We start from the raw sequence: 23,920 nt of genomic DNA on the forward strand, positions 1-23,920 counted from the left end.
GGTTATTGATTTAAGCTGAAGAAAATGGGGCCAGGCCAGGAATGAGATGCCATATACATATATATATGTATGTGTATATATATATATATATATATATATATATATATACATACACGCTATAGCCAAAGCCTACAGTTTGATAAACATAATCCAAATGGTCTTTGCATGTAGAAAAAAATTGCTTCAAGTTGAAAATATTTTTAGCTTAAAGTTAAAAATCCTGTACTCAGACATGTGCATGAAATACAACCACCATAAGGGCTGTGCCTCACTTACTGATGTGGAAAAATAATAAAAGGGCTTTTATAGTATTCTGTTCTCTTAAAAAGAATTTAATGCTTCAAAACTTAAAATTCCTTCCTCAGATGATTCTTTTAAACAGCACTGCAATATTGAATTTTATTGAAATGATAATTTACTTTTGGAACGTTAGTTTTGACTACTTAATATAAACTAAGAGATCTGTAAGACCTGAACATTCAATTTATAAACCAAAACAAAGCCAGAATTTCTATTTTTTGACTCAGAAATATATTCTTTAGCTGGCAGTCAGTGAAAACTCTAATGGTGTTCTTTGGGGTTTTTTTGTAATATGAACTAGATATACAGAAAAAAAATCCACTCTTTCATTAAGTTAAAAGTATCATGTAGGAAAAAATATGAATTTTTTTGATAAATTGTGCAAATCACCTGAGTAATGAATCCAGTGACCTGCCTGTTTTGGAATATAGAACAATATTTTAGAATGGACAGGATGTTGTCTACAGTTGTCCTTATGGGATGGTCACTGGCTTCCTGAAAACAGGAGTCCAAAGCAAAATACTGGTAACCGCAGTTCAATTTTCTTTGCAAAACATACAACTGATAACGAGAGGAAGAAGAGACAAATACCCTAGAGCTTATCACTCCCCCTTCCCTTCATTACAAATACAGGGGGATCATGAAAAACATTATATAACTTGCTTAATTCAGAAGATGCTTTGCAGGGGAACTGGGGATTTTCCCCTCAGACTTTGTCAGAAGAGTACTACACGTTACAATGTGTCCATGTTGCATCGGCAAGGAGGAAGGGAATTAAAATGCAATTATTTCCATGCTCATGTAGGTTTTTGGCATCATATGAAAACAAGTTGATAAAAAAAATTAACATTAATTAGGCATTACTAGAAATGCCATTATTTTGCAGATAGAGCTTTAAACCACTTACTACCACTGGAATGAATTCTGAATTAAAGCTGTATTTTTAAAGATAAAATTATTACTGCTGATGAACAAAATCCTCTTCCTGGAGATATTATGGGAGTAACTGGAATTCTCTATTTAAAATATATCATTACCCTGAGCCCAGTTTTGCAAAGTCTGGAAATTTCACGAACATCAACTCTTTAATATTCACCCAAAATTTAAGAAATACTTTTATATGTGTATTTTAGAGAGTGCCTCATAAAGTGGGCTGTTTTCACATTTTTATTGAAGACAGCAAAGAAAAATCACGCAGTGTCACTTGTGCTGTGGAGCTGTGTGTTGGAGAAGCAGGGTAGCCTCCCTAGCACTGACTTCTGATGTTTAATCCTCCCCAAACTGATGTGCTAAAGACACTGTTGACACTGGGCCATTTCCTTAGCACCATCCATCTAAGAGCCAGGTACAACTAATTACTCAGACTGACCTAAAAATCTGAGAGCACAACCATCTCATAGTCCTTTGGGCAGGAGAAGTACATGGGAGCAATAGGAAGGCAGAAATGCTGAGTGAAACTATATTACTATCCTGCAAATCTACTTCATATATATTCTTCTCTTGCACCAGGGAAATTCTAAGTCTGTATCAGCAGCTGTCATCAATTCATTGCATAAAACCCAATGAACTATTAAAAATATCAATAATCTTTAAATAGAATTTCTGTTGGAAGTTAACGATATCTTGACTTAAAATATGTCATTCAGTGGTATTCAATTATCTTCATAGAGATAAGGCTGCCCCCCATGAAGCAAACAAGAAATGACAACTTAGGATTTCTAATACACATAAAGCAAACACTCTGTGCAATACACAAAGTCCAGACATTGTCTTGATGAAACATAAACAATAGCTCAACACAGACCTTCATATTTCTGCAAGCAATAGGATTTACTCTGATAGTTCTAATAGGGTTCATGTGAAAAGACCTCAGGGATATTATACTGCATATATTATATAATGTCTCCTAGTTAAAACATAATCATAAATGTGAGATAAATTGAAAAGGAGGCACACTGATGTCAAGAGCCAGAAAATATTTTTAAAACACAAGCAGAATTTATTAAAAAAATTGGCTGATGAGTAATTTAGATTGTGAAATGGCCTTTACTCATAAACTTTTTCTCAAACAGAAAACAGTTTGAAGTTTTTACCCAGGAGGTCCTATGATTATTAATTGACATTATTATGATTATAATTATCACAAATATGAAGATGTTTAATTTACAAAAAAATATTGTACATGATAGGTTTCTAGAAGAGAACCAGACAGAAAAGACAGACCAAATATGCTGTATTTGTCTGAGTAATCCTATGATTTCAAGGTAAGATTAAACACGTCTGCTGCTTGAAATCTAACATACATTCAAAGACTGAAAAAATCAGGAGACAGGATTTCTAATGAATTAAGCTGGATTTGGATTTTATACTTTCTATTGTCATTTGCTACATATTTAAAACATGCTAGAATCCTGTAACTCAGGACATTGTATGAAAAAATAAGATAGTTGAATTTGTATAAGTTAATAATATCTAATAAAAATAACAAGCTATATTTTATATATGTATTTTTTGTAGACTATAAATGGATTTAAAGTAGGAGGTGAAGTGGGAGGTTGGGGAGAGACTCAAGACTTCATATTGCCACATAAAGCAGATTTAATTTAATCTGAAAGGATCCAACTGACTTAAAGACTGCACTAATTAAAAACTATGCCAGATTCTCTTTGAACTTTGACACTTAAGTGATCTGGATTTTAAATGATTTTAAATCCCCATTCTCCTTTTTTATACCTGATATCATGTCAGACTGGAAACAATGGACAAAATTCAATTTCCAATGTTTTATAAAATGCTTTGTATTCAACTTAAGTTTTCAGGAAAAAATGACTGAAATACAGAAATCAAGATGCAACTACTGAACAGAAGGTTTTTTAAATCTATAAAACAAGGAAGTATAAATTTCACAGTATCCTAGATAACACAGAGTAGTTGTGCTGTGAATATTTTATATTAGGTGTATATTTAAGCTGTATGCAAACTGAAGGGCAGCACTTTTTTTTTCTGAAGATATTAATTAGGCTCAGTGAAGCATATTCAGGAATACTTAAGACAGACCCTGACAAACAGAGCTTCAGAGCATGAAAAATGAAATAAAACAGCTGTGAAATAAGCAGACTTGCATAATACATAGTCTTGCAATCTTGTATGTATTATACTACATTAGAGACCCTCAGTGTTCCCAGGCTGGTCAAATGTTATCAAATCTATTTTTATAAAGCCATTTCATAATCACAGATTCTAAATTAATGTGGTAACCCTTGTTCTCTAAGTTTTGCACCTTTTCACCTTTAGAAAGTTACAGCTTTTAATATGTGAGATTTCCTCCTTAAGTCTGCAAATTCTTACTTAAGAAGAAATAGCATTTCTACAGTAGATTGAAGAAGAGATGAAGATTTAAAACTTGATATCGGGTGAACAACTACAAAAACCAAAACAAACAAGAAAATGAACTGGTGAAAGAGAAAACAGTAAAATTATATGCACAAATAAAACATTTTTGTATATATGTTTGTTTTGAAACAGGAGGGCTCAAATGGAAAAAAAAAAAATTGTGTACTCTGTGAGCCTTCTGTGATTTAAACAGAATTTATGCCTTAACAGCATTTGTTAAACTAGGCCTCCACTGTCACGATTTTTCCACTGACTTTAACTTTCAAATGTCTTTGTGATTCTGGACTTTAGACCTCCCAAATTGTGTTTATAAAATAAAAACTACGTAAGTTATCGCCAAGTAGTTAATTCTGTTAAGCACTTCAGGAGCAAGTCCTGACCTAAATTTGTGTAAGCTCTCAAGGTTTATCATTATTCTGAATACTCTGAAAGCTTTAATTTTTTTGCATGGATTTAGTTGCAGTTTTCTGCATGGATTTGTTACATAAGATTCACAGAAAAACAAAAAAAACTAGGAATAAAACATAGAAAATAAACATGGTGCTGAAGAGTAATATGTTCAGCAGCCATGGTGTTTTAACTTACCCAGATATGCTTTTCATGAGATGAAGAGAGATGAATGGAAAAAAAAGCACATAAATGTTAATGAACATATAGTAGTCCATTAAAAAAAAAAAAATAGTATGATAGATAAAATAATACCAATATAACTACAGAAATCTTTGTAACTGGTCTTTCAATGCTTTAAAAAACTTAAGTGTTCTTGTGAAGAACAGATGAAATTGTCAAAATGAGATTTTCATTAAACTCATATTGGCTGTTTATTAGGTACCATTCAGCAAAGCACATCTTCCATCTACAATACATATTCATGCCAAAGATCTGTAAACACAGTGAATGTGGAGTAGGTTTTCAAATCAAAGCTTTTTGCTTTGACTTGAATAATTTCTTAAGGATTTTTGTGTAATCCCAAAAATCTTGAAAACCCCGAACCTGTGGATTTAACCAAATTACCACAGATACACAATAAGGTTGAGTGGACTACAAACCAAGGTTTACTTTTCTACATGCACTTTAATAACATTTTAGCAAAATATCTCATAGTAATCATAAATGACCTAGACTTGGTTGTAAAATTTGTTTTGGTTTTTGTTTGTTTGTTTTTAAAATGCGGATTTCATGCACATAGGTGAATAACATTTGCAATGGCTCTACAATACTGCCTGACAGTATTTTGATTTCAGCAGTCATAATAACACTAGATTAGTAGCAACACTGGATTTGCCCTCTAGGTAACCTATTATTGCCAATATAATGGGTACAGTATATAGAGGAGAAAGTAGGATGTCATTGCAGAAAAGAAACTTTCTTCATCATCCTTTAATTGCCATCCTAAAAAGAAAATTACAGGCCTGAATGAAACCCAAACATATCAAAATATTACATTTCTATTAACAAATTATTTACAGAGATCTAAAAATGCTTGGTAGATATAGCTGTAGAAAACGTGAGGTGAAAAGCCTTTGCTTTGATTAACTAAGAAGAGGTTGCAGACATTTCAGTCAGTTCAAACTGGCACTGTTTTTAAGGGCTTAAATTTTGTTTTCATGTGTGTGAGATCAGCAGAACAGCTGGGAGAGAGGAGAGAAAGTGCAATACAGAGAAGTAGATGGAAACAAGGGACAAATTTATACACAGAAAGTTTAAGACAGGAAGATTAAGGAAGGGAAGGACAACAAAAGTATTTAGTACAAATAAAGTATTAGAGAACTATAAAAAAATTTACCAAATCTGATGGAAGTAACACTAGAATTGAATGTGCATTCATGATTCATGCCCATCTTCTACTGAGCTAATTGCAAAGACTGACATGATCACCTTTGCTGAAAGAGCTTTTAATTTTGAGCTTTCTGGAGTATATTGAACCAGAACTCCTATTTGTTACATTTTCCACTGAGTACTCCTTTGGGTATGGGTAGAGAGAAACAGGGGGATTTATTGAAATGCAATTAATTTTCTTGCAGTTTTCATGAGCTGAAAGTTTGCAGTCACCTGGGGATAATTTATGTGATGTGAAAGCAGAGGATCAAGGGACATTCTGTCACTTCCTAAGCATCTTGTCAGAGAATAATAAAATACAGCAGAGAAGAATGGACCTTTAATCCTAGGTTTTGCCTGTAGGGTATTTTTACATTTTTGGGAGGTTTTTTTTGCCATAAGACAACAAATTTATCATCATTTTATTAAATTTTCCTTAGACACATATTAATTTAAAAATTGTGTAGAATTTTTTCCTCTGCTGTGTTTTATCCAGTCTTCCTTTAAATCCTAATTCTACAGTTAATCTGATAGGATATTTACATCTGCTGGAGAGAGTTGCTTAGAGAGCCAGCTGCATGCATCAGGGTATATGCTTATATTTATCCAGAAATTCCAAATTGCAATGGATAGGCTTATACGTGTAGATAAGATAGAGACTAGAGCTTTGGGGGTTTTTTTTGGTTGATTAAAAACTTGCAATTTTCTGACACAAATATTCTTATCTTTTATGAGGAAAAGAATTCTAAAAACTTGGCAGAGGATAAAAATATAATTTTTTTTAAAAAAAGATTTTTAAAAATATGAGTTATATATAGAATAAAATATTTTGTATCATCTTTTCCATCATCAGAATAATCTAAGTAAGATTTAATTATTCTCTGTAAAATAAATACCCATTTATCTTTATATTTGTAATGCTAAAAATGCTCCAAGTAAAATGTAAGAGCAAGACACATTTTGAATATTGCAAAAGCTTTGACTGAGTAATGATTTAAAAGTAACCATTCCAGTGTTCCAATATGTGTTAAAATATTTGCTAAGGGAATTTAGTTTAAAAAAAAAAAAATCTTTGTGTGTGTCTCAAAGACTAGACACTGCTCCAGCCAAGAGAAAAACACACTGCACACAGCAGACAATCCTAAACTGCATATTGGAACACTGTGCACCTCTCCTTCCTTGCCAGAATGAGAAAATAGAAAATAACAGCTACTGAATACAGTATTGTGTGCTAGAAAGGGAGGAAAAACTAAAGATCAGTCTGAAAGCAACTAACATCAGGGAGCTTTTCCCAGATGAGTTATGAAGGAAGTAAATAGAATGCAAAACTTGGCTTTTCCAGAAAATTTAGAAAACAAAAGATTAGGGGCAAAAAAGGCATCATATTCTTAAGAGCTACAGGAAAAAAAAAAAGGCGGAATATTTTTGGGATATAATGGTGTTTAATAAGCATTAAGTATATAGGAACATTAGATGGATAGCACAGAAAAGCACCCTAATTAATCCAATTGGATTCATTTTTCCAAAATGTGTGCAATTAAGAAAATCATTAGAAACAGGTATTTGCATACTGTGGAGGACAGAAATTATTTGTAGTCACAAATACACTACAGCAAATTATAATTGTGGTTGCACACATGAAACCTAACAAATTAACCTAATTTAAGAGTTTCATTAAAGCAACTACATGCTAACTATGGTGTTTCAAACTCGTATTCCACAATATAGTCTGCCTAGACATTTTTTCAAGTTGCTGGTTGACAGAGATCTAAACCCTGGACTTGCCCATAAAAAAATGGAAGTCCAAGCCTTCTGTTTATCAAATGAACTTATCAACATTTATCATTCTTTTTTTCTCTAGGCAGAAAGAAAGAAGTGTTGATCCAACACACTCTTCTGTTCATGTGGATGTTCCTGCTGTTTAACACGTATATCACAGTAGTCAGCTAAGCCTTAACAGCACTGCAATTATCTCTGCAAAGTTAATTTTAAGGCTATGAATACTAAGAATTTCTTTTTACACCATAATTTTACCTATGAGAATTACTTAGGTCATGATTTTACAAGTCTTTTTTCATGTACATGTCCTAGCACATCAAGACTCTTCTGCAATGCATTTGGCAAACAAAACCTGGTGCTGCGGAGTAAATCTCCCCAAAAAACAGGTTCTTGGGAAAGAATGGTTTACTTTGATTTTCCTTGCAAAATATAAACCTCAGATCTTAAGCTTGTTTCGGAAATATGGAATTAATAGATTCTTGTCCAGAGTCAAACCAAACAAAACTGAAGGAAAAAATGAGGCTAAAGCTCTGCTCTTGACTCATATTAAGAAACTGACGGATTTAGCAGTTTCTAGACTCAAGTGCTGCCAGCATGATCCAGAATAGCTGACTTGCTTGTCAATTGTTTTTCAGGGATTTTTGTAATAGTTTGTACAAAATATACAATTATAAAATAATTTGTATTTGGGATTGCTGCAGCAAGGATGGCATAAGCCAGTCTCCCACTCTACCAGCAGCACACACAAGGTCAAATCCACCTCTGTGTGGCAATGTAGCACTACATAGCACTTAAATGTCCCTCAAACCTTTCCTTGTGGTGATGCCTCGCACAGGAAAAAATTAACACATCCTGTGAAAGGTCAGTGACTATGACCAACTATTACACACTTTTATGCAACATATATACATCTTGTATTTCTTCAGCTTTCTCCTTTTTTCAGAGACACTTATTTGCTGCTACTTTGCATATTGTTGCAGATCAAATCAAGCATTACATTTGAGAAGGATTCCTGGCACTCAGAGCTATACTACACTGTACATAGCAAGACTCTTTAGAGCTCTATTTGTCACCAGTGAGACTTTTCAGAACTGGAAATTAGCTAACCTTTTTCCAGAGGGAGACTGGTTAATAACAAGATCAAAAAAAAAAAACAAACTAAGGGAAAATCTCCGTTCTTCATTTTGCGATGGGTGCCTTTTGGAGAGTTTATCTTAATCAAAAGGTATGGTTTAGAGGACTGCAAACTATTTAAACCATTGGGGTATTCAAATAAATGTAATAGTGGCAGACAGTATCTGTGCCATGAATACTTCTAGTCCTGAACTCTGAGTTTGCTTGAAGAAGTTACTCGTTAGCCAAACAGGCTCTGAAAGTCAGGCAAAAGGCAGAAGAATCTATATACAAAATATTACCATCTTTTATATAGAACAAGTGGAGTGAGATCTAAAATGAAAAAAAACGAAGTGAATTATTCTTTGTAATACCCCAACATCACTTAATTTCACAAAACAATGGAATAACACCCTGAACACTTTAAATAACCCTTACCTTCATTTTTGTTTCCTAGCACTGCATGCTCAATTTACAAACAGTAAGACCTCAAAAGTTTCAATATTAACTAGAACTGTCATTTATTTAATGTCTGAGAGTAAACATCTATGGATGAGTCAGGCAACTTAAATTCATCTTTTCAGCTTATGAGAGATGTTGGGTATAATTTAAAAATTCTACACAGCTTCTTTAATTTCTCTTTGGTGCCTCAGGACTAAAGACTTGTTCCTAATAAATCTACTGTAATAACTGAATTTTGGATGAATAGAGACTCTTGTTGGAGGTTTATAAATGTCTAGCATATCATTGAGAGAAACTGCTAATTACATTTTAATGATGCCTAAGTAGTCAATTGAAACTGAAAGAAATGTTACATCTAAATAACATCTTCTAAACAAGAAGCAGGGAAACCTTGAAATTATAGGATAATGACACTATAATCACCAGAGAGAGAATTGGTATCCAGAATTACCACACTCTCTCATTAAACTTTTCAGATTGAAATTATTATTCAGTACCCAATTCCACGCAAAGAAATTGTGCTAAAACACTGTAACACACTGCAGTGTGTTCCTAACTCTATGGGGGCCAGAGTCAATGCAATGCTTGCTTGAGGGAGCAGGTGCCCAGCACAGCTGATGCACCATTAGAATCTAGTGCTGCAGCACCTGGCAATTTGAAACATTGTGCATCTTCATCCCTGGGGTAGGGGCATCCTTGTGGAATCACTGATGAAATTAAATACATTTAAAAATGCAAAATTAGAAATTTAGCATTTTAAGTATTTCTCAGTTAAGAGATATCATTTATATAATTTTAACTGAAATATGTCCCTTTATAATGACTTATATCCAAACCAAATCAAAGCTAATAGCAAAGTATGGTGAAGATCATTACTACTATCACAGTACTCATATGTTGATCACAGTGATCAATCTGACCTCTGTTTCACATCAAGGGGAAAATTCTTGCTTTCCTGCACCTGCACCAATACTGAACTGAGATGTTTGCTGAGCTGTTAATAGGGCTGAAAGCCATTTCACCTAACTTTCACCTAACTTTGACACCCAATGTGTCAAAGAGAAACACAATTTCAGTATGTGGTATTATACCTGCTTCAAAGAAAAGAGAATTGGCTCTGGCATCACTGTTTCAAGATTTCTTGTACTGTAGGGTTTTTCTGTTGCAGGCTTATTTTTCGGGAGGTTGTTTTTTCTCTGCTTTGGTTTTGGCTTTTATTTTTTTAAAAGAAGTTACAAAGCCAGCATAAGTAAAGCTCTCTCACACCTGAAACTTAGTGCTTCCCTGCTTTTGCCTATCCTTTAACTATCCTATTGTGGGTTTGGCTCTCTTGGGCTTTTATGTCCTAATCCAAGTTAGCTGGAAATGCTTACAAGGTGAATTGCTCTGCTCTGTGTTCCAGTGACTGTGCTCACTGTCTCTGCAGGGTTTGCAGAGCGGTTTTGTTTAGCAAGAAAAAAAGAATCAACTACTTGGACTTAAATCACACTGCTATAAATTTTACTCCTACATCATGAGATAGGAAAGGATTCTCAGACTTCTCTTGTTATGTCTTATAAAGACCTCACACACATCCCCACCACCATTAATGTTACACAGCAGTGTATTCTCATTTGCACTACAGAGTTCAGGAACCTTGCACCTACTGTATGTATGGCAAGGCTCCCTCCAGAGGGAATTAAGCATTGATAAGTACTGGCGCAAAGGAATGTGACCTACTGCAACAAAACTTTCATTTAAATTACTTCCTGGACTATCTCAATTAAATATTTTCTAAGGTAAGGCATGCAAATATTTGGCTGATATTCAAGAATTGTCTGGACACAATCCTGTGCCATGTGCTCTGGGAGGACCCTGCCTGAGCAGGGAGGTTGGACCAGATAACCCACTGTGGCCCCTTCTAACAAGACCCATTCTGTGATACTGTGACTGCTTTTCGTAGAAGGTGTTAATTCTCTTACACTCTGTTGATAGCTTGGTACCCCAATGACTACCATAATTCAGTAGAATCTCACATATATCTATAACACAGTATGTTATATTTTTTTCCTATATTAGGGCTCCTCTGAAACTATATAACATAAGCATACATACATATGTAAACTAGCAATGTGTGTTAACCTTTCTCTGATAGCAAACTAAGAGGAATCTTAAATGCAGTTCTGAGAGTTCTAAAGTGAGAATTTATGAAGACAGGTAAACCTAAAAGGAAAAGGGGAAAAATTTTAATTTCTTCATGACATAGTTGTAGAACACAGGATAAATAATATACAGTTCAGACCAATACAATAGTCATAGTCACAAAGGAAAGATTCCTTTCCTTCCAGCAGAGAACATTTTGATTACATCTAATCCATAAAGAACCAAGGACAAAAAGACACAGGTGAAAAAAAGGAAAGACTTGAAAAGCAGAAAGCATGGGGAAAGTTCTGATTGCATAGATTGGACAGAAATTTAACAACAGATTACCTGCACACCCCTTATTTCCAGACCCAAAAGTTGGTAGGCAACCTCATATACGAAATAGTAATGTAATGCTTGCAGTTGTATGTGTCAAGTCTTAGGTTATTTTACCCAGTTTAAAGAACTAACATATAAGGAGGAGAACAAAATGAATATATTCATTGCTGTGATTTCAATATTGTGGTTCATTCAGCCCTCAGAACTGGAAGGTACATTGGGACTTCAAAAAAAGAAACCAAAAAGCTGAAAATTAAATTATATTCTTTATGAATGGTAATAACGGCCTCAAAGAGGCTTTCTTGCTTTAGTAAAAATGAAAGCATAGTAACATAATCTACAGCCATATATTTCTAAAATTACTGATTAATGATAAAAATGTATAGATAAGAAATACAGGGACAAGACTCATCCCTGTGAATGCTATTGTGAGTTTCTTAATTGAATTTAAAATGTTTCTTCTCTTTCAGCTAGCACAATGACTACTTCTCTGTCTTTAATTGCTAAATTGAGGCTAATTTAAACGGAAAACTTGCATTTGTACATTACATGGATGTGTACATTTAAAGTTACATTTCATCAAGCGCTTGATAGGAAAGTAGTGATTAAAAATATTCTACATAAAAATCTAAGGAGAATCTCAAACATTATCCCTACATTATTTTGATTAGAATTGTAAATTCTCTTGAAATTCTGCAAAGGAATATTAAAAGACTGAAAGAAACCTGAAAACCCAGAGAATTTAAGAGAGGAGGCTTTCAGAATACAAATAATAGCAGTAAAGTTAATGGTTATGGATGAAAAATAAACCCATTTGTTTACAGAATGAATTTGCAAAATCATTTTTAAGTACCATCTTTTTCTTTGACACCCTCTAATTACACTGGAAGCGCAATGCTGCCAAGAGCTTTCTTTTGTGTTTGTAGCCTTATTTTACCAGTTCTTCATAGCTCCTGGCAGCTGCTATGAGTCAGTGTACTGTTTTTACAAAGAGGTGCACAAAAGACAGCATTAAATTATTATATAATTGATGCAAACAAAAAGCTAGGTTGCTGTTTGCCTGCATTTGCTGATAGGCAAAAAGAAAGTGAAGCTGCTAGAGTTTATGGGGAACCTTTGACATCTAGAAACAGAAATAACACTGTTCACTAGATGGGACAAAAAAGCTTTTCTACCCTTTTGAAAAAGAAAATCTACATAGGGAGTCAATAATATGTGTCTATTTTTTAAGAATTACACAGAATGCAAAAAGCACAGAATTAATGAAAATGTGAAACGGAAAAATGTCTCTTTCTCAAAAACCTATGTTCTTTCACAAATGAAATAATATTGTACAACTCACAGACTGAATATTTTTCTGTATATTTTATATGTGGCTTTAAAAACTTTTACACTGAAACGAAATATCACTGCTAAAATGCCATAGTAGATGGTCTTGCTTCTCATTACATTTCTGTGTAAAACAATACAAATCCTGATATTTGAATCAAGTTTCAGCCAAAAAGTCACATAAAAAAGGTACTCACTTTTTCTTTAGTCTTCTGTCCTTTTCTGCTTGTGTTCCAAGTTTACCCAATCCCAGAGATTCCTGAGCTGCTGCCTCTGTTTCCATGTAACCTCCTGGAAAATAAAACAAGCCAAACCCCCACCATATATTTCCATATCTCTCTCCCAGTTGTTCCCCTCCTCAACCCTTCAATTCCCTTCCCACCCACCATCGTCATCTATGTTTGCTTCCTTAAGCCGAGGCATCTGGTGTTTGTGGTGAACGTCTATCACCTACAGAAGTAAATTCTGACAAGCATTTACTACATGGAAAAGAGTATTGGAGGAAAAAAATTGTTTTCTCCTCCTTGTGTTTAGCAGAAATGTACGAGAGCACCTTGATCTCCTTTGCCTATTTTTATTTACCTCCTAAGGCTCAGTCTCATGGTGCTAAGTAAGCAATGCTCTCACCATTTTTTAATCTTAGTTGAGAAATGTATAAATGAAAGTGCATTCTCAAGAACTCTCTCTACTGTTGACATAATACAGCATCACCTAATGTAGTAATGCTAAAGTCTTCATTTTGCTTTCATAGAGAGTCTTAGATGTCATTATCCCTGCAAACTCCCTCCCAGTGATGACACAAAGAATCTGTCAGAGAAGTAAAAAGCCTCCTACATCTCCCTGGAGGTGTCTTGTAAGCACCTAAATCCTGTCAAAGTCAAGGGAAGTCAAATAACTTCCCCAGAGTGACAAAGGAAGCTTTCAGTAAGGAAGGACACATGGACCAAAATGAAATCATGTTATATACAACAGACATGAGTGGTACGATCTGTATTTCCACTGACATGACTTTCCTAGTGCAGGAAGTGGAAAATGATCTGACTTTTTTATTGCTGCCCTGATTCAAGAAGAGGGGACCTGCTCATGGAGCTCAGTAGAGTCTCCTGGCTCTGGCTTCACACTGTCCTCTCATTCCCACATGTGTGTGCAAACAGAGGAACTGCAGCACATTTCTGAAGGCTGCCTTCCTCCTGTGCTCCAGTTCAGAAGGTGTGTCACTGGCACAAGAAAGAAGAAAACACTATGGTAAAATGTTGATGCTTGACTCCATTTGAAAATGGCAATTTCTTATTTCACAACTAATGGATAGTGAACAGTTGTAGAGTGGACAGTGGCATAATAATAAGGTATAAGATAAATTAAAATGTTTCTGTTCTTATTCTTTGATTTTAGTCATAAAATAATATATATATATGTAACATAGTGATATAGCGCCACAGCCTTTTACATACACCTCAATCAAGCGAGAACAAAAGCTACTACTGGATCCTGTCTTTGACATAAACTTAGAAAAGCTTGGGTTTAAGCTGTTCTCTAAAAGCGGGTGCTGTTTTAACACTCTTGTTTGTCTAGACAGATTCTTCCTTTATTAAAAGAGGCCACTACTTCTGCAAGTCTCACAATGAGAATGATGCAAATGCATCTCACAAATCAAGGAATCATGAATGTATACTTTTCTTAACTTCATCTGCCTTTCCAAGTCTTACAGAATCTCATTAAATGCTTCTTGCTGACTCTGGATTAAATTTTTGATTTAGCAAACTATCAGATTATCACATCTTTCTTGAGAGAGCAGCTCTCATTATGTTGGATAGAGATGGTATGAGTGCAGTGCAATGAGGGTTTATTACAGGTTGGAAAGTAGTTTGTGTTTTGCCATAAGAAAAATACATCTGGCTTTTGAATAACTGAGGGTACCTTGTATTGTATGTGGCCACACTAAATGTTCCCTAACAAGTTGACCTTTCCATTTGCCATGCAGATCAGCTTGCTTGGGCAGATCTAAAAATGCCTGGAATGTATTGTTTGTTCTAGGGTCTGGAATATTTAAAATGTAACATGAGAAAAACACGTAAGTGTTCTAATGCGATGCTTGTCAAGTGAGACAAGACGGAAGGGAAGGAAGGGAAGGAAGGGAAGGAAGGGAAGGAAGGGAAGGAAGGCTTGTGCTCCCCGTAGCATTCCTTTTTCCTTCTCCAATAAATTAAAGAAAACTTGAACAACCTAGAAATCCTGTATCTTGACTCTAAAATAGATGTCCTAAGGTGTGAATTTGGCTTTAAACAATAATGCTAATAATTTAGCAGAGATGGTAAAACTATCAAATAATAAAATCCTGCCAAGTTTAGGAGTTGAAAACTAGTAATTTCAGGGTTTTGCAATGAACACAGAGCAAGGAAATACTTTGGGCAATAGCATGGCTCTGCTGAACTTAGTGATAAAACTCTGGAGGTTTCAATACTGTTTCTTAAATAAGAGTATAAAAATACTCAAAAGCTTCAAAGAGCTTTTGAAGAAAAGGCATTTTCCATATTAAAAAATATAAGAAGCATATGTCTACATTAAATTAGAATGTTTAATTTAAGCAAGGAAATAAATTACATTCTTTTATCAATTTTGCAATATAAATTTAGGTTATGAAAACCATAGAAATATTTTGCAGTGCCTTAGTGATAGGACTTGCTATATAAATTTCTGTGATGTAGTATCTTAATACAAATAGAACTCCTAGTTATATAGCTGCACAGATAGCATATCTGTTGTGAAACAGAGTCAAGTACCACCATGACTGCTGTTTTTTAAATTTCATTGTCCCTTGCAACTCAGGATATTCCATGATTCTATGATACTGCCATTGAATGGAAATGGCCACTCAATAAATGATTTTGTTTTGATAAGTTAAAAATTAAGATGAGAATAACTACTTTGTAATTCAGCTGCTCAACGTATTTTTAATTTCTGAAAAATATTTTTCTCCTACTTTTTGGTTAGTTAACAGTCTTACTGTTCATTTTATATATGCTAGTAAACCTAGTTTGCTTAATTAAAATGTGCATTATACAGAAATCTGCTGTTGTGTTAAATGATGGAAGTCTCAAAAAAATTAATATAATTGCAAATCACTAATATCTTTTTATGGTTTTCACAGGCAGAGAGGGGAAAGTTGGAGCATAAATGAAGGATACTCAGTTATTCAATTTTACTCTGATACTTTGACATTAGTACTACCTTTTTTTTATTCTGTACTATTTTAGCAATGGTCTTGTTAATTGTGATTAGGACACACTGTAATACAAATGTAGGGTTTTAATTTCAGGCTTATGCTTGCTGCTTAAGTGTTCACAATTACTGCCAGTCCTTAAAATTCTTTTACAAGTGTTACGTGGTCCCCATGGCATTAAAATTTAGTGCCTCACAAATACATACTATGTGACATCTGCATGACTAGGAAGGAGCCAATATTTCAATTTTATTGACACATTTATTCCAATTTGATACTTGTGTTGGCATGTGTACATATAGACATATCCCACAGAAATAGGCAGAGGAAAATTTTTCCCATTAATTAAATAGAATTAAATAGTCTTGGCAAGGGAAAAGGTCAGAAGAAGTAGGGAGAAAACTAAGCACTGTGGTGAGCAGCATAACTCATTGAAAGAGTATCTTGAGGACATTCAGCAATAGGCACTAGAGGGCATCTACTGACACACTGAAAACTGAGAAGCAGCTAAACTTACCTGCAAGGACTTTCCATATCACATAGGTACACCACTTACAGCCACTTACAGCTTACTAACTTCTCACCTCCTCTTTATTTGGTTATTCAATGTTATCATTTTTATCCTAATTCAACAGACTATTGAAGCACCAGGTCCAGTGAAGAAGATGACTCCAGTAATTTGTTCCAGACACATCCTTTCATTCGCATTACAGTCATGGCAAACTCTTGACAAATGTAACTGCTTATGATAATAGTGAAATTTAATGGTAAAGTTGTGCCAGACAAAACAGAAAAATGAGCAAATTGGACACTGAAAAAAAATTAAAATTAAAAATGAAAAATGGCAGAGAAAGGGTGACCTTAGTTTGTTACCACTAATTCCTTACTGAGCTGTCCAAGTCGAGCCTTCTCTTTTTTACCGAACAATCGTCCTATTGAAGACTTGATTCCTTTCTTCTTGGGAGCTTTGTGCAGGGAGTCCTGACTGCTGCTGACACTGCCAAGACCAATGCTCTCTGGCTCCAATGAAGCAGGCAAACTACTGCAAAATGAAAATAAAGAAATCGAATAAATAACATGTCAACATTTTCAGGTAATTTTTTATTTTCTTCTAAGCAGCTCTGCAAATAAATTAATTGGTTATAATTTGGTGATGATTTCACGACAAGTGAAACAATCACATCTTTAAATCACATCTTTGGCAACATATAGAGCAACAGAAGATCACATTTGCTCTATCAGGGAAGGCTGAAAAATTTTTTATTTTGCTAAGAGCAATTTATGAAATATATAGTAGTCCGCATTCTGATTTTACTTCTAGGACTTGTAGTCATCAAAACTATACCTCGAAACAGAAATACCCAGCATGTACTTTAGCACTGACAAGCATTCTCAGGGTCCTGCAACAGACAAAGGGTAAGGTTTTTTTTCTCATGGCATGGGAAATAGGGAAGAAATCAGGTCATTTTGGAACAGTTAAACAGCATTTGAAAACAATAATATGTGGTAAACTGTGAAGTTCCAATTCATGTTACAAATATCTTACCTTCTGGCATCATTGTGGTATGAAGAAGGAAGGGTATGAGTCATCCTGACAGCTCTGGGTGTTGGAGGAGGAGAAGTTTCACATTTGATTGTGGCTTTATCTTCACGCCCATCTTCTTCAACTACTGCAATCTGGGGGAGAGAGACTCCATTGAGAGCATAGTAGCTTTTCAAGAACATTTCAACATATCCTGCATGAAACTGTCAAGTGGACTGAAGCATGTAAGGTTCGAAGTGCAATTTTTTGAGCAAATTGTAAGCAAATTGTATTATTTTTAAATATGCTATCGGGAAAAACAGTTGCCTAATATGGCATCCTAAGGCATATATTTGAAAGAAATGAGATTATGCTTGTAGAAGTTGTTAATTCCCTCTATGCTGAACAGGTTGGTACAACGAAGATCTAAACATGAAGACAATCTTAGGTGTAAGTGGATCTCTTGCATTAAAGAGGATTGTTCAGGTTAACTAAGTTAGAGAGAGTTAACTAAGAGAAGGTAAATACAGGCATAAACATGACTACTCTCTTCACAGCATGTTACGAGAATAGTCAGTGTGCTTCACAATAAGCATGGACAAAAAGGAATTTTGTCATAGCATATAACGATTTATCTTAAATATCATCTTCTGTCATGTAAAGACAAATCTCATCATCAGTGCCAGTTCTGTAAACAACTTTATATTGCTCCAGAAGATTTCAAAGAATCTGTCTGTAGTTCCTGCAGCAAGAAGAATGGTCAAAATACATTTGAAGGCAATTCCTTTGTGTCCATACTTTTTAAAAAATAAGTATTCCTTTAAGATCATGCTGTCGAGGCTACTACTCCAAGACATCACTGGTGGGCCTTGATTCTGTGGCTTAGCTGTGACCCCTGTAAGCCTTTCCAGTTTGGATTAAAATGATGATGTTCAGGAATTGAATGAAAAGGAGAGGCGGGGATGCAGTTGCTGGCAAGGGACCCAGTTATCTAAATAGCAGAGGAATATGATAAATGTGCTCTCCCAAACTTTAAGAACCCCCCAGTATCATACCTTTCTCCGATGCTTCCTTAGGTCACTTGGCTTAGATTGGTAACAAAAGCAGCAAAAACAACAACAAAAAAGATTAATAAATATTATTGAAGCATAAAAAATGCCTCACATTTGTTGTTCTCACATTCATGAAGTGGGAAGCAAAGATTCATTTACCACTATCTGTATTATATACTAATTATACACTTGATATAATAACGTAAAATAATCCCTGAAAAATATGTCATTCTGGGAAAGTAGGTTTGCTTTCTTTTTCTAAAGTTACACTCTCCTTCCATTTCATAAATTAGCAAAGAATTGGACATTTCAAGCTTATAGTAGCACTTTCTGCTTTTGAGTTTTCATATCAGTACTTACGTTATCCCCAACAGAGATTTTTTTTAAAGTTTTATGAAATATTACAAATGTATTGGTGTCCCAACAAGTAAAACCTCCAAATATCATCACCAACTGCCGTGCCTGAAAAAGTGACTGGCATTTTCAGGAAATGATTACATATTTACCTATTTTCTGCAGTATTACTTGGCAGTAGGAAACAGCTAGAATGGGTCTTGTTCAACCCTTTCCATTTTTATTTTTGGTACAGGTCTCATTCATTTAAGAAAAGCTGTAGATACTCTGCAGAATTTATTTACTGCATGGACCTGGGCTGTGGAAACTCATGCAGTATTGCTTCTCCAGTCAACCAATACAACCAATGATGTCTATTTGTGAGCTGCTTCTAACGTTGAAATGTATCAGTTAAATGAATTACAGGAAACCAAAGAACTTATTTCAAGTGCATGATATGTGGCCATGAAGAATGCATTAAAATGGTGCAAGTATAAAAGAGTATATCAAATACAAAAGCATATCCAAATGATCATACATAAGAAGTAGTGGAATGTCTTAATGATTCTAGACATTTTCTGGAAGTTTAAACTCAGCAATAGTTCCACAGAAAATTGTGTAATAGCTGTTTCACATAAGAACTTTCCATTTGTAAACATTTTTTACATGTAAATAATTCCAGTGACAGTTCTATTTATTATTAATTCCATAACCTGCCTGCTGAAGGCCCTTGATAATCCTACCACTATGTCCCTAGCGAATCATGCAATGCTCAAAACCACTATAACAAAGCCCAAAGACACCAAATGTCCACATTCTAGAGAATTTGCTATCTGTATGGATGATGAAGATGTGAATGAAGAATTAGAGAGATGAGCCAGTCATAGAGTGAAAAGTTTAAGTCCTTAATACAGGAAATGTCACATCAAAAATTGTCATCTTAAGGTTTCTTACCAGCGTCATAACCCCCATCCTGTCCATCTCCCTGGCTGGACTGCGAGGGGTGAGTTTGGGAGTTGAGTGTCCGCTGGGAGGAGATGAGCTTGCAAGTGACGATGCTGTCACTGAGCCAGTAATGGAGGTACCTTGGTGGACTCTGGCTAGATTTAAGCCTTCCAGACTCACACTGGCCACTCTGTTCTCTATCTCTTCAGCACGCAATTCTGTTGACTCTTTCTCTTCTTGGATTAACCTTATTAAGTAAAAGAAGAATTCTCTTGCTGTATTTGTCTCTTCATATCCCCAAAGCAAAACTAATAACCATTTCCTTTCAAATGAGATTTGGAATTAAGAGAAAAAAAAGATGAATATCATAGATAACTAAAAAATATCCTTTCCAATATTATTTTCCTAATCACCAGAGTTATCAAATTAGCTTTCCTAACTCCTCCGTCCTCAAAACCTGTTTGAAGAATGTGTCAAACAGCAAGACTTGATGTGTGACATTTCAGGAATATTAGTTCCTTTGCAAAGGACCTAGAATAGGGCAGGGGACTTAACAATCTGGTTTACCACAGATAACTAATTCCAAGCTTACGTTGGCTTCATGTGATTATCTTTTGCTGAAGCACAAAGTTGAGTCAAATGAAATTGGGCCTTTAAGAAGGGAATTGCTAAAATAATCCATGTTAATAAAAGAACATGCAAAACAAATTGTCTGTTTTGCCCCTACAATTTGATAAAAAAAATTATAGCTGTTTCTAAAGCACTGTGTTTTTAAGTCAATTTCATTAAAATAGCTTTCTTGTTAGCATGCAATATAAGCTTCTTAAGCATCTATCACTTCAACAGGATGCTTCCATTGGGTTCTTTAGTTTTTTTTTTTAATGGTGATTGCACATAGAATGGAAAAATGTCTTTAAAATAAAGTATTTGTTAATAAGTCCTTTGCCCATAAACCTGTGTTATGAGTAGTCTGTTTTTGCAAAAAGGAGGAAAAATCATGAGGGACCAATGTTAAATGACAGAATACAAAGTTTTTGGTGAGGCTGAAACTGGGAACCAGAATTTTCTGAGCAAAATGAAGCAAATACAATAAATAAACTATGATACATTGAAAATAGAAACCTAAAAACACCTGTGTTTTGATAAGTCTTCCCTAACACACATTTCAGAGTTTGTATAAAGCATACACAGTTCTTTTGAAATATTGCAGGCAGAAACTTAAAGGCCAATAATATTTTGAAACGGAATTATAAAAATGTTTTTCATTTTAATACTCTAAATCCTGCATCATCTTGTATAATAAAACAAATCCAAGGCAAAATACATTTTTAATCTCTTTTGATGTCTCAAAAAATTTTATAAAAACTTTTAGTGTTTGTCAATTAAAAACAATAAAACAAACCAAGAAACATGAAACACATTACAGTTTATAAGACTATCCTTGTAGAATGATTTTTCCTAAACCATATTTAAAAAAAAAAAAAGCATACCTGGTCCTTTAATAATGGCTATGATAATAAAAGCCTACACTTCAGTGTAAGATTAGGAGTTGAGGAAATAAACCACTCTCAGTAGACTCGTGGTAAAAATGGTTGTATAAAAAGTGCACCCTTCCTTCCCTTTTGAGGTAAAACTGTACCTAACATCTGAGTTGAGATCCTAAGTTAAGTAGAACAGTGATCTGAGTCAAGGTGGCACAAATAATATCCCATTATGTCATCTGCAAGAACAATTCCTTGTGAAAACCCTTTATTGTAGTACTTGCTAAACTGACAAAATACTAGTATTTTTTCAAAGCAAATATAAATGTTGCATCTATAGCTTCGTAAACTGGCCACAGTGTTGACTTCTTTGTAATAACAAAAAAATATGGATAAAGCTCTCTTTTATGTACCCTGCTTTAAGGAGATTTACCTTCCCAACACAAAAATATCTCTTTGATTCTGTATCTTGACAGGTGTAGGAAAAGGTTTGAGAAAACAGGAGCGTAATCCTATCTGAAAGAACACATTCTGGGACAGCAAAAAATGCAAAGCTCTAGATTTATAACAAAAGGTTTTCCCCTGAACAGAAAAATTACTCAAATTCAATATATTCCAACAGAGTTCTCCCTTTAAAGTTACCTTGATCAGAGAAAGACTTAATTGGTTAAAGATTATCAGTCTTGTTTTGATTACATCACTAACCACAGTATTTCTGTTTATATTATTACCAGAAAGGCCTTAACACAATTACTAACATTTCCTTCATCTCCTTCTAGAAAAAACAGTCACTAATGAGAGGATGCTTTTCGTACACTAAGCTTTTTTTAAAGTTGCCCTTACTGAAAAACATGTAATAATGCTTTAAGCTTAAAATATGGTTTCATTTATAAAAATCACTTCAGTAAAACACATCATTTGATTCTCTATCCCTCCATTAAATTTTCACAGATATTATTAAGATATATTCTATTCATTACCTATTTCCAAGCACTATAATCCAACTTGGAGCATGAAAAATCGTTTTCTGTCTCTACAGAGAAAATCTAAACCATGTCTTAGAAAATGTGGTTTATATTAAATTTAACACCGGGATAATTAACAGAAGAAAGCACGAAGAGCACTGAAACAAAATATTTCTGATAGGAGGTTGCTACTGAGTAAGTGGAGTCATGCATAACAGTGAAAAAGACCTTGAAAAGATAACTGTGAACAGAAATCTGAAATCTGTCATGTGTTAGCCTCCCTTAACTTCTCTTAAACTAGCCAACAGTTTTTCACTTGGAATGTTTTTTGAAAGAAATTTCTATGGCTAGGAAAGAAAGAATCAGTTGTTATCTCACACAATCAATACTCTCCTCTGGAAGGCAAACACATTATCAATCCTCTAAATGAACAAGTTGTTTCCTAAACGTCATGAATGGTACCTGAACTCAAGCACCAATGGAAGCCTGAACCTGTAATCATAAGTGCATCCCAGCTGGTTCAGGCTACATACCTGATTTCTTTATTGATTGCATCTAGCTGCTCCTGAAGCATCATGGCCAGAGTCTGGGCATCGGAATGGCCACTTGGTGACAGCAGGTCCATGGAGCTGAAAAGTGTTTCTCTATCATCATCATCGATGTCAGACATCTCAGTGTCACTTTCAAACGGATGACTGCTCAGAACGCTGATCTGCTGCGTCCTATTCCACTCATGATCGCCAAGTGATTTTACCTAAGCAGGAATTAGGACATATATGGCTTATGTCAGGGAAAACTGCAAAGTCAAACTTCAAAAATAATGGGAAAGAAAAGCTGCTAACATTTAAAAATGCTTGTTCAATTATTAACTCCCCACTAATGCCCCCACTATTACTCCAAATAGCGTAAAGTATTTTCACATAATTGCAAATTAGGTATACAATTACTATCAGGAAAATTTACACAAAAAGACACTCTGGAAAGACAAATAATCAATTATGTTTGAACTTCAACCTTTTCTGTCTTCATTTCAGTACAACAGTACTCTTGTCTGAGCATGTATAGAAAAAACCCTGCTCTCTGGGTTGGGTTTTCTGGTTTGGTGGGTTGTTTTTTTGCTGTTGTTTTTTTCTTGGAAGAAAACCCCACAAACTGTAAGCTTAACAGCCTCAAATATATTCTCTTATGAGGGAATATATAAGAAGAAATTGGGGATTAACCTTTGGTTCATCTCTGCGTACTCCCATCCGGCCTCTTCTAGGTCGCCTGATCACTTTAGTTGACCGATAGTCAGACTGGCTGTCCACCAAGGAGCCCACCGAGTACCTCAGCTCTGTTGATGTGTCCAGGTGAGGTCTATAAACAGAATTACATAAGTGGACTGAGAGAGTAATAGGAATAACAACAACAATCCAATAACTATTAGTCTAGGAACACAGATTTATTTTTTTTTAAACAAATTTTTAACTATAGCATAATAAATGAGAAAACCATATCACAAAATGTAATTTAAAAGGGAAAATTTGAAATTGTTGTATCAGAAAATTAAGGGAGAAACCAAATAATAAAACCTTTGATTCCTTTAAATGAAAGCTGTGCATAGAGAAACTTATCCAAAACTTCAACAAGAAAAAGCACAGTTCAGCATAATTAGAACTGGCAGCTGAATGTACTATCCTGTATACTCATAAATATGCCTGAGGTTACTCTGAGTGTGTTACATGTTCATGAGTGAACATATCAATAAT

At 34.6% G+C, this 23,920-nt stretch overlaps 1 protein-coding gene across 14 annotated transcripts in view; it reads right to left on the reverse strand.

The window, feature by feature from the left end:
• PPFIA2 (PPFI scaffold protein A2) overlaps positions 1 to 23,920 on the reverse strand; it is a 289,083-nt gene that overhangs the window by 22,776 nt on the left and 242,387 nt on the right. For all 14 annotated transcript variants that reach the window (XM_085045788.1, XM_085045781.1, XM_085045796.1 and 11 more), the window contains 7 exons: positions 23,393 to 23,528; positions 22,706 to 22,926; positions 19,736 to 19,973; positions 18,452 to 18,481; positions 17,421 to 17,551; positions 16,762 to 16,916; positions 12,852 to 12,945 (listed from right to left, as the gene is read on the reverse strand). In XM_085045788.1, coding sequence (XP_084901914.1) covers positions 12,852 to 12,945; positions 16,762 to 16,916; positions 17,421 to 17,551; positions 18,452 to 18,481; positions 19,736 to 19,973; positions 22,706 to 22,926; positions 23,393 to 23,528 — 1,005 coding nt within the window. The remainder of the gene's footprint in view (positions 1 to 12,851; positions 12,946 to 16,761; positions 16,917 to 17,420; positions 17,552 to 18,451; positions 18,482 to 19,735; positions 19,974 to 22,705; positions 22,927 to 23,392; positions 23,529 to 23,920) is intronic.

The sequence above is a fragment of the Lichenostomus cassidix genome, chromosome 1Aa, assembly GCF_008360975.1.
Source record: "Lichenostomus cassidix isolate B80296 chromosome 1Aa, HeHo_3.0, whole genome shotgun sequence".
Lineage (NCBI taxonomy): Eukaryota > Metazoa > Chordata > Aves > Passeriformes > Meliphagidae > Lichenostomus > Lichenostomus cassidix.